At 42.4% G+C, this 12,253-nt stretch overlaps 1 protein-coding gene across 1 annotated transcript; it reads right to left on the bottom strand.

Annotated features, from left to right (window-relative positions):
- Positions 1–968: 968 nt before the first annotated feature.
- Positions 969–11,464, bottom strand: COMTD1 (catechol-O-methyltransferase domain containing 1). Its single transcript, XM_015633817.2, has 7 exons — positions 11,312–11,464; positions 9,957–10,081; positions 8,857–8,962; positions 7,997–8,115; positions 7,675–7,729; positions 6,127–6,260; positions 969–5,449 (listed from the first exon to the last, which is right to left on the bottom strand). Exons 1-7 carry the CDS (start codon positions 11,391–11,393, stop codon positions 5,297–5,299), a joined length of 774 nt encoding a protein of 257 aa, XP_015489303.1. The 5' UTR covers positions 11,394–11,464; the 3' UTR covers positions 969–5,296.
- Positions 11,465–12,253: the final 789 nt, after the last annotated feature.

Below are 12,253 nucleotides of genomic sequence, written 5' to 3'. Positions count from 1 at the left end.
CAGCAATGTTTATTTTTCTTATAATAGGAGTAAATATTAAAGCAGCTAGTTATGTGCTTATCCCTACAGTATTGCACTGAGCCAAAAAGGAAGATAAATAACTTGTCTGAAATCCCACATTAATTTCCCTCTTTTGCAGGTTTTATGTTTGTTCATTTCCTTTTTCAAAACATTGCTTTAAAAATTATTATAAAACAGGTGACTTAGAAACTATGAGTAGCTGCAAATGCATGAGACCAATTTTGTGTGATTAGAATTATGCTGAGGTAATGCTTTATACTTGTGGAGAACCTTTTCATCTAGTGCAAATCATTGGCACAATATGCAGCAGCAGAGAAATGCCACAGCCCTGGGAAAAGGCTTGGAAGACCAGAGAGCAGAGCAACTGATGAGATAGGAAACAAAAGTTTCTTTAAGCTTCTGTCAAGAAACTTCAGTGCTCACTGTGGTAAGGAATGCTCATTTGCCACTCTTAGGTTTGCACAGATGGAAAAAAACAGCTTTGTCATTCTCTTGCTTGGTACTTTTTTGGGACATCATCAGCAATCCCTTCCCAAAAGACCCCTCTTTTGTATTTGTGATTTCCACGTTTTCATTCTGGGAAGGCCATGATAGTGCTGCCTCTCCCATTAAAATGGAATGAGCAGTAAAATAAAATGTGCTGCAAACCACTCAGAGATGGGCCCAGATCTTTTGTGTGTGGGATGCTCTAGGTTATTTGTGCTGGTCTGGTTGTTCTTTGACAGAAGGAATGGAGCCACTCAGCATGGTCACCTTCCTCAAGGTGGTGCCATGAGGGAGGAGACCTGTGCACTTTCAATAGATGGGACAGATAAAACCACACTGCATTAATCTCACTTAGTAGGTTGTTGTGGTTTAACCCCAACTAGCAACTAAGCCCCACACAGCTGCTCCCTCACTACCTCTGGTGCAATGGGAGAGAGAAAAAAAAGAGAAAACTTGTAAGCTGAGATAAAGATAGTTTAATAAACAAAGCAGAAGCTGTAAAAACAAGGAATTTATTTACCACTTCCCATCTGCAGGCAGGAAAGTCATCCCCAGGAAAGCAGGGCTCCATCATATATAACTTGGGAAGACAAACACCATCACTCTGAATGTCTCCCTTTCCTCCTTCTTCCTCCCATTTTATATGCTGAGCATGATGCCATGTCATATCCCTTTGGTCAGTCTGGGTCAGATGGCCTGGCTCTCCCTTCTCCCAATTTTTCATGCATCCCCAGCCTGTTCCTTGGTACAGTAGAGTGAGGGGAACATCTACACTGTTTCCAGCACAAACCCAAAACATAGCCCTGTACTAGCTGCTGTGAAAAAATTAACTCTCCTTCAGCCCAACCCAGCACACAAGGAGAAAAATCTCTTTAAACAGTACTGATCTCTTAGCTTTTATACTCCCATTGTGACCATTTAGGATTGGTTTCTTCAAGTGGTAAACAGAACATAAGCAGAGATGCAGCCAACTGCATGCTACTACATCATCAAAAACGAGCCAGTTATGGCACTTGCTGCTGTTACCACTCCAGTATCAAGACTAAAGTGCTTGAGATATGGCATATCCCTCAGGTCTGAGCTGCAAAGTTTTCTGAGAACTGCTCATGCCTCAAAGGAAGGGTTGAGATGAAGTTTGTATTCATGTTCCTTTCCCTGTATCCTAAGGGCTTTGTCACAAGTTTGCCAGTTGTCTTCCATGAGTAGCAATTCACAGAAAGGGCTGTCTGTGTGCAAGGTGACTGAATTAAAATATATTAAAAACACTTGAGTTTGTTAAAAGAAAGAGTGACAGTGGTGTCAGAGGTTCAACAAATGCCTATAAGTCATGTAACACTCAGTAGCCCGGTTTTTCTTTAGGCCATTACTTTCTTTAGTAACATGAGAGACTGAGGATACTCCCTGCTTCACCCCCCACCCCCGTCTTCCAGTGGGATTAAAAGCTGCAGCATCGAAAATGCAGAACTGAGCCTTGAGCCCTGTGTCTATCCTTGGACAATAAGCTGTTTTTTTGGGGGCAGCCTTCTCTCTAGATTTCTCAGCATCCAGTCTCAGTCATGATCATTTAATTAGCTAGTAGAGATGCAAAGCTTACTCTTTAAAAGTCTTCTGTTCCCTTCCCTGTCACCCATGTAAATATCATACCATACATACCACATTTTGAATGTGATATCTTTGGAACAGAGACTCAGATACCTAACCAGCAGTTAGGATTACATGCTTTTATTCTCATGGTGGCTTCTGGAAGTTACCACATTAGGGGGAATTATTTTGTTGTTGTTGTTATTGTTTTTTGTTTCATGACCCATCCTTCAGCCCCATTTGCTTCTGAGCAAGTCCCAGCTGTACATTTGTCACTTGTGTTGGCCCCTCTGGGGTCCCCCCCTGCAAGCAGAAGAAATGTCGGGTTGCAGGGACAGCTGTCTGGGAAGGTTTGGGCAACAGCTGTGCCCCTGGGTCAGCTCCTCTCCATTGGCAGAAAATCCTGAGCCTCTATAGCGTGAGCAGTAGCTCAGGCAGGTGTATTACCTGAGAGAGGTGAGCAGACACAGCAGAGCCACGAGCTTCCAGACGTGGCATCTCCATTAGAAAGAGACAAAGAATTGCATTGTGATATTGGGTGGTCCATTCTCATCAGCTAATGGAAGTCTGAATTCCCACTGCCCCCACAAATTCCCCATTGCTGATTCATCACGTGAATTGAACCATAATTATATATTATCAGCAGTCACTTCATGGTAAGGTTGAAGGATTAAATGCAGTTAGTGGTGATAAATTCCAGATGTGCAGGACAGAAGCCTGAAGAGAAGGCCAGTTTCTGAGTAACTACAAGATAGAGTAATGCATTCTAAATATTTGATTCAATTAAGCTTCCTTCTGCTCTTTGTTTCCGCTTACAGATGGCTCATCAATCTATAGTTTAGGGACACATTGCTATTCTTTCTAATGGTAATTAGGTGATCAGGATGGAGACAGGTTTGATGAAATACTCACATTATGATCTGCATATTTAAAATGGAACAGAGTCCAAAGCAAAGGCAAAATGCTAGCTAGCTGCTGCACATGGCTTCAGCCTCAGGCACTTGATAGATTCTCCTCTAGCATAAGTAATGGGGACTTTGCCAGTACCCACTACAGAAAGAATAGTTGTTTTTGATTTCATCAACTATGAGTGCTTGCATCTGGTTTTAAATGTTGCTAAACTCTTACTTGACAGTTTCTTGCAAAAATACTCATGATGCTTGCCCATTTTTGGCTCACCTTCATTGATAGGGTTCTTGCAACTTGGAAAATTGTAAAAGAGTTGCAGAGTCTGTGGCTGATTTTCCAACAGCTTCTCCATGTTTGGGAAAGGCCATCATGGTACTTTTAGGGCAGGGTAAGTATTCTTAACAGCTTCTGTCTTGCTCATGTTCATCAGCCTCTAGCCTCTGAATGCAGGAATATTTGAGAAGATGCCCCTGCTGTTAAAGTGTCCCATTTAATGTTTTTAACCCTTGGGATTCTTTTGGTATCTACTGACAAAGTAAAATTGTAAAGTAGAACACGGCCAGAAGCTCTGCATGCAAATGTGTAATAATCCTGTACACTCCCTTAGCCACTCCATCTGAAAGCTGTTATAAGTCACTAAGAATTTAATAAGGTGTTATTTCTTTTATGCAGAGAAGAAATTTGAGGAGTGCAGAGGTTTGAAGCTCTGAGGGTAAATCTGTACTCAGAAAAATTGAGCAAACTTTATGCCCTATGTAGATTCTCATTTAAGGGCAACACACATCTTGTCCTGGCCTTCTCCCAGACTTGGATTTAGCAGTCAGTCCTCAATTCAGCAAAGTACTTAAGCACATCCTGATATGCTTTGCTGAATCAGTGTTTTAAGTGGAAGTGACAGAAATAGAATTGAGATCTCCTCAGTCATAACCCTACTCCGAAGCCATCAGGCAATGCTTCCTTTCTTCATTTCTCTACACTGCAGTGTCTGTGTCAGTGTCTGTGACAGGAAAGAGCCTGAACTTCTGCTCTGAACTTCTGCCCCTTACCAGAACCCAAGCCACCCAGCTGAAATTTCAAAAGTACGAGCCAAGCAGACAGTTTTAAACATTGTGAGACTTGAAACCTTTGTCCCCCAGTGGCTCGAGTCATTCAAGTGCATTGTTTAAGCAAATGGACAAAGGATTCTCTTAGCTCTGGTAACAGCTTTCCTTCAGGTCATCAACAAAACTGAAGATCTCTTTCCTCTATACATATACTTCCAGTGTTACCAGTTCCCCAAAACAGTTACCAGTGAAGCTTTTGTCTGAAAAATCCTACTTTCAGTTTCTTACTTAATCAATTTTTATCTGTAATAAAGAATTGCAGCCTGAAATTTTGCCATCTGCTGCCCAGGGAAGGGAATCTCTGCTTCCAGTAATAATTTGAACAGCCAGTTAACAGCTGTATTGCATCCTCATACAATCATAATCCTTCTATAGGCTTGCCACCAATACTCTGTGCTTGCAACTTTCTAGGAAACAAGCAACTAGCAAGTTGCTTCTTTGAGGGAGTAAGGGGAGGGACACAGGAAAGAGGGAGAATTGTTTTGGTTTACTTCTTGCCCGTTTGCTTTTCCTCACTCTGACTTAAAAAAAAAAGAAATCTACCTGGATTGTTACCTAGGTTAAAGAAATCCAGTCCTTGTGCACAAAAGTTTTAGAGAATAGTTATTGTATTTGCAAATACTGTTTTGTCCTCTAGTAAGCTTTTAAAAATAACGTTTTTTTCACATGATGCCTTTTTGAGGCTTGTTCTGTAGTACCCTTTAAAGATAAGGAATGACTTACAATATTTTCAGTCTGAGAAGGCTAGCAATCTCCTTGATGTCATTTCATTAAAAATCCATTTTTCTATTATGGCCATAAACATTAGTAAACTGCACTTCTTTTCCTTTTGATGGTGATGACTGATTATTCCACAGCTCAAGAGGTTCTTCTAGGACAGAAAATTACTTTGTTGTATTGAGTCATTTGGACAATCTATAGAGGGGGATTTTTTTCAACCACTGTCTTACAAGGACAATTTAATGTAAGTTTATTTCCTTTATTACAATTAAAGTAAGAAACCATAGTAGATCTCAATAAATCTCTCTTCTCTGCTTAGCTACCTTTAGGATCCTGCTGTTCCTAAAGTTTACTTTCCCAGGCTATGCTATCCAGTGGAGATATAGATTAAATTAAATTTTTGATGCTGTTCCACCTACATTTTTCCTGATGATTTGATGCTGCTTGCTATCCCCCATCTGCTGGGCTTCCTTGAGTTACAATTTGAATGCTAATGTGACTCCATCCCCCACTGGGAGCATGCTGATATTAACACGTGCATCTCTGAGAAGCTTCTCATTGAGGTGGTGGATACTCTGCGCTGCCAAGTCATCCTTCCTTGGTTTTAGCACCTTTCCATTCCAAAAGACCTATTGAAAAAAGAAATATGATACACCTCCTTTGTTCCAGTATTGTCCTTGGACCACTAAGAAGGCTTTGGAAAAGTTATTTTAAATTTTTTAGAGATTGATATTATTTGTTGTATTTCAGATGTCTAATGGTCTCTGACATGCAACTCCCCTAAGTAAGTGGGATTGAGAAACCACAGAACTTGCTAATTGTACTTCTACTGTAGATTTGAAACCAAAATAAAAAACAATGTCTTTAAATATAGTTTTTTTGAGAGCACCTATTTGGCTGTCACCATAACCCTGAAGGTGCCTGAAGTTTAATGTCCTTTGTTTCTTGTAAAAGTAATTAATTGATAACTTATTAATAGTTACTGATTACAAGTGCTACTTTTGATCTTATGTAAGTACTGTACATAGTTTACATGCACTACAAGACAAAACAGAATAATACAGAGCATTCTCTGTAAAAAATAAGAAAAAAAATTTCTATGTTTTCTATTAGTGCTTTATATAGCTTACTTTAAGAGTTTACGTTGAATTTTCTTTGTGTGACGTGGAACAAACGTGTCACAATTAGCAACCTAGCTGCAGGTCAGAAATCACATTACTAGATTTCCACTGTGACTTTTCTTTCTTTTTCCCACAGCCAGATGCAGTAACTTCCTGTGCATAGCCACCAGAACTGCAGTACTTACATTATCAATAGCTATTATTCCCCCTTTCTTTATAAGGCGCAAGCATTTTTCATAGTACTCATTGTAGTTTTCTTTATCGGCATCAATGAAAGCAAAGTCAAAGGTTTCTGCTTCTCCATTGGCCAACAGTTCATCTGGATGAGCAACAAAGTGAGTTGTTATACCCTGGTTAGTGCTATGTAGGAGGAAGTAATCCATTTGTGTCAAAGTTCTCATTAAATGTTTTCTGCTGCCTTGACCAGGCAGCCTATTCCTCCACAGGTAATTACTAGAAAAGCTTATCCCACAGAAACCGATCTAGACATTAAGTATGCCATAAAACACACAGTTACTGAGTTCTGCGTGCTTAGGAGTTTGTGGAGTAGCTCCAAACCTGAAGGATATAGCTGGGACTGCTGAAAGGTACAGTAAAAACAAGTCAAGCACTTTGAAACTGGACATACTCTACACCTTCAGCTTTTTTTGAGCTGAGAACTGTTTTCTTGAGTGGATTAGAATTTTTCTCACTATATGAACAGGTTCTAAATGCTAATCTCTCCTTGCAGATCAAGTGCCATGACACAGGTCATGAACAAACCCTGTCAGAGATATTTATAGCAAGAAATTGCTGTAAGTAGTCCCTCTCTGAGCCAAGACAAGTAGAATTCAGTTTTAAGTTCTCTTAGACAGGCTTCCTGACTGAGAATTCCAAATTGCCAGCTGAAGAGAAGGTGATTGCTGTCTCCTAAGGTCCTCTGCCACTCCTGTAACCAGCCCTTAGCCTCTGTCAGCAGAAGATCTTTTTGTCTAAAGCAATGCCTGGACAAAGAAGTTAGACAGCCTTCAAGGAGTGTGTATATCAGCAAACTGCCTATACCTGTCTCTTCAGAAAGGATGGATTTGAAAGTAATACAAGGTTATCAATGGATCTGTGGATCAATGAAACACCTCTGCTGGAAACCTGCTGCATCCAACAGTCCCAGAAAATTTCTTGCATTTTCAGAACACTTACACTTCAGCATTTCTGCTCCACATTTTCTCTTTCCTTGAATGAGACAAGTCATTGCCTCACTAATGGCCTTGCACACTTTCGGCACATCCTGAAATTGAACTTCTCTGAACATGATTCAGCCTAAATTATATATTGGCTTCTGAATTTTTTCTGCACCTCAGCCCTATCAGGGAACCCTTTCTCTCTTAACAAAGGAATACTTGCTTAGAATGGACAACGGATAAGAGAAATTTGGCTTTGTCTAACTAATCTGTTTTAATCATCTTTCCCAGAAGCAGCTGACAATAGTACTTGATAGATTAAATAAAGTGATGGACAGGACAGGTGAGTGAGCAGTACTGCCCACTACATGGGACAAGCATTTTCTCTCTCTCTGCTAGTAGGTAGGAGAACTGTGAGTGCCTTAAGATTTTTACTTTTTAATTAATATAAGAGAAGCTGCCTCCCTGTTAGCAAAATCACATTCACAACCATATTTGGTCTTAGATTTTGTCACTGTTGTATCCTTCTTCTATGTCTAGGGAAGGAGAAGCAATTGGTTATGTCAGGTTACTTACCAAGCGTTTGAATTGCTGGCTTAATCCGCAGGTCAATTTTATGCTCTACTCCTGCCTAAGATGGAAAAGAAGAGAGTGTTGATAAAAGTGGTCAAGAAATAACCTGTTAGTAGTAGTGGCTGTACCCAGGGAGTGACTGGGGTTCAGACAGTTTTTCTGTTATTTCTAGGTTCCAAACACCACTTTTTTCTTCCCAAACTGAACTCTATCAGCCTTCTTTAATGGTAAGAATACTTCTATGTGAATGTGCAAGTCAAAAATACCTAAATCTCTTCACATGTAAGGGCAGCTGCCCCCATTGTGTATAGGGGATGCTGCTTACCTCCTTCCACAGTGGCCTTCCAATTTTGGCATAGTCCTCATTTATATCACAGGCAATAACTCGGCCATTATCTGGCAGGACAAGTGCCATATTCAAGGCATTATAACCTGTGAAAACACCTAGGAAAATCACAAGAGACATTAACACTTACTGTATCGTGAAAACAGGACTACAGGGTTCTCTTCAGGAATAAAATCCCCAAAGGGATCAAGAATGGCAATTTGTTAAGAGACAATAAAGATTTTTCATTTTTCCTTCCATTTTAATGTATTTTTTCTTTTTTTAAAATCAATCTTTTAGCAAACTTCAATGTTAGCTTTTTCCAAAAGGCTCATGGACAGACAAGACAGAGTCTGGTCTTGCATGTGTAACCCAAGGGAGCAGCAAAATACCAGGGAATTGTAACAGCCAGGCCAAGAATAAAGATGGTGGGAACCCATACCTGGCTGCTCAGCATCAGTCTGTCTTTTAGGACATCCTGCTAATATAGGTGCATCAAGCAAAGTGGATTTGATACAGAGCCTGTGCAGAATAATACCTTCTTCTAGCAAGAAATTGATATAGGAAGGACAGAATACACCCTGTCCTGCAGCTGCTGAAGACTCAAGAGATTTATTTAGCTCAGTTTTTCAGATTGCTTCAGAACTGATGAACCATCCATGCTGATGCCAGAATCACTGAATGCACAGTTAGACAAAGAGGCAACCAAGTGCAAATCAGACACTCCTTTTCATGCTGTAGTTTGCCTACCTTTTGCTGATGTATGTGGTGCCTTCCTGTATTTGGATATTTCACGTTAAATGCAGCTGTATTTGGAGAATGATAGGCAAGAGTTTTTTACTACAAAGTGACACTCTTACCTATTTCAATAACTTTCTTGGCTTTAATGAGTTTGACCAAATTTGCCATAAGCTGAGCCTGCTCACAGGACACCATCATTCTGCCCCAGGGATGATCAGCAGTGAGCTAGAAAAGGGAAAAAATATAACACATAACATCTAACAAAAAACCAAATCTACCAAACCAATATCCTAAAGAAAAAAATCCTACTGAAACTCCAGGATAAGCAGATACCCCTGTCTCCTCATTTTAGATGGCTTTGTGCTCCATCTATGAGCCAGAAATTGTTTTGAATTTAACTATAAGGAAGATGTTATGTGTGTCATAAGCAGTGGATATTGAAAGCAGTAATATGCTCCAAAGTTACCATGGCTGTGGCAAACTCAGCAATATTTGTAACTAACAAAGAATCACAGAGGAACTTTGACTATGAAAGTCCTTTATTTCTGTGAATTTACACAAACAGATGCACTTCCTTCAAGATGTGTAAAATGCTTTAATGAACTGCTAGGTTCATGTCTACCAAAGGTCAGACCACGTAGTCCTGGCTACACAGTGGAAACCTGGAGAAGCTGTGCCCATCCTACCCATCCCAGGGTGGAAAGGCTCTTGGCACTGAAGAACGGGCAACGAGAAAAGCAGGGCTGTGCCACGACAGCTGACAGGAAAGTATGTCCTTCCATTTCCCTTCTTCTACTAGGGATCATTCCAACTAACCTGTTCCAGCAGTTAACATTTAATTTCTTTTATGTAAGAACAGTTTGTCTCACCTCAAACCTGCGTCAGGATGTCTGGTCTCATCTCTGACACTGGAGCCTGATGGAGGACATCACGTCTCTGAGCTACAGGTTCCTTATATGCCAACCAAAGTGAACAGAAGTCATCTGTTCAAATCCAAACCAAGTGCAACCCTAACACATGGCCTTGGGAGCCAAGGATAGAAAAACATGTCTAAAATGTATGGCAATACTATTAAATAGTCATGTAGGTAGATAGCCCTGAACATTGAAGGGTCTGGGTATCACCAGTTAAAAAAACCCTCTAGTGGGTTAAATAAGACGGAGGATGGAAATGTGACCAGGATCCCAGCAGGTCAGGATGAGGTGTGGGCGATACTGACCAGACGCAGCTTCTTTAGAATTGGATGTTCCCGCAATGAGTGATCCAGTATGTACTGCCGGAGAGGACTGTTCTTCCTAATCATACCACTCGGGGTCCCAAAAATGAAAGAAGGGTATCTTTTACCTATAAAAAAGTAAGTAATAATAATAACTTTTATACTTTTCAGGTATTGCCATTCTAAATAAAGTAAGCATTGAAGCATTACTAAAGGTTAAGAAGTTCTTCACTCTAAAATAGCCACAAAAATGGAAAACACAACATAGCTGGACAACCAGGTGGACTATAATTTCTTTCTTTCTTTCTTTCTCCTTTTTAGCCTCTAAGATGTCCAGCCCAGACCTCTAAAGGCTGAAACAGAAAGGCTTCAGTTCAGGGGCCAATGTGGTGGTTATAAACTGCCATAATTTTACAGGAGCAGTAACCCCATCAAAACTTAAAATTCAAAGAGAGAAACATGAATGAGGCACACAGTTTTCTTAGTCCTTATTTTGCAGATGATTAGAGGCTGCCAGGTTTTAGGCCCATCAACTCATGTGTCTTCTCAAACCCTGTGCTCTCCTCATGACACTGTCCTGCCTTCCAGCCAGGGAAAATGTAGTATTGCTCAATGGCTTGTTTAGCATGAAACCAGCATGCAAATAAAGTAGGTGCTGAAAGTTTAAGGATTTGTACATGTCTACTCAAATACAGTACTGACTGCAGCTTTCCTGTCCAACGTTTCTTTTACCAGATGGACCAACTATTTTGAAGAGACCACAACAAACTCATTTCCACATCTACAGAACACTTTTATTTCGAGGGGTTTATCTTCTGTTAATGGTTCTATTTTACAGACGATCACGGCGAGATGTAGATTATTTCAACAACTTGCCTTAAATCAAAGTGTAAGTAATCAAGTTCCCGCGTTACAAACCCAACACCAGTCTGCTTCCCCGCCTGGATCGTGGGCTCGTTCTTCCGCTGCCCCGGGGCAGTGAAAGCGAAACTGCTACCAGAGAACAATGCTGAGCGCAAGGACCGCACCCCGGCCTGACCAAACCAGCGCAGGCGGGGGACCGGGCGGGGAGCTGTCCTCGCCTTCGCTCGGACCTTGGCCTGGCCCCACACTGCGGCAGCTGGATTACAGGGAGCGGCTTGGGCTCTAAGAACATCGGTGTATTTACTGCCGCAGCTCAGCAAAATAAATCCCAAGGGGTCTGCTCCCGGGACAGCCGCCGGGCTGCACCGCGGCGAGGACTCCTGCCCGCCCTGGGAGGGACCTGTCCGGGCGCTTCCCGTCCCCGCTGGGGACACCGGGAAGGCGCAGCCTTCACGTCTCTGGGAATATAGCAGGGCTTGGGAGGCGCCGCTTACCTGCGAGCACACCCGTGGCAAAGGCGACCCCCAGCATCGCCGTGCCGACAGCCACTTCTTTGGGGACGCTGATAAGCGGCATTTTGGCGTGGGGATCGGGCGAGCGGCAGGACGGAGCGGTGCGGCGCTGTTCCAGCCGGGGCGGGGCGGGGAGGGGCGGGGAGGGTCGGGTCTCTCCGCCCGCCCCGGGAGGGAGGGGCCGCGCTGGCCCGGGGTGGTGGCCCCGCGGCCGCAGGGCTCGTCTCGGTGACTCTGACGGTCCCCGCACCCCGGCGTGCCCGATGCTGGGTCACCTGCGGGAGGAGGTATGTCACCTTCCTCTCGGTGACATACTCGGTTGTGGTGTGACAAAACACCTGGGATTTGTGCAACCACCTCCTCAGAGGCTGGTTCTGGTACAACTTCACAGCAGTCTTCGTTTTGAAACACACCCAAGTATCGTGTGAGCTCGTAAGAGGCTTGGTACTCCAGCTAACCCAGGAAGTGAGCTCTCTCCTTCCCCTAGAACACGCTTTTTTGCAGCTGAGGTGTGAGCAATTACTGGTCAAAAAGCAAGTACCATTTTTGAAATTTGTGTGAGTTTCTAGATGAAAGGGGTCAAGGAAGGTTCTCCAAGAGAGGGGGAGTGAGGCCTGGTTTCCCCTAATGCTGTTTCCGCCCCCTTCTGCAGTACCTTCCAGGTGAGGTGGAGCAGTGCCCTTGCCCACTGCTAAACAGCCTTGTTGGGGCATCTCCTCTCTGGCTGGATCTGTTGCTGAGGGAGTTGGTTTATAAATCAACAGTGATTGTGTAAGTTTTTTAATGTCAGCCTAAACCCGACTGTTCTGTGCTTCTGTGCCTTTCAGAGATGTGCTGGGGATTTGGTTTTCATTTTGTGGGGTATTGGTAAGATCTGGGCTTTAGAAAACACAAGAAAATATGGAGATCTATAATTTTGACATT

Source organism: Parus major, chromosome 6, assembly GCF_001522545.3.
Source record: "Parus major isolate Abel chromosome 6, Parus_major1.1, whole genome shotgun sequence".
NCBI classification, from domain to species: Eukaryota; Metazoa; Chordata; class Aves; order Passeriformes; family Paridae; genus Parus; species Parus major.
Note: the sequence above shows the minus strand (reverse complement) of the source record. Positions and strands in the feature narration are given on the sequence as shown.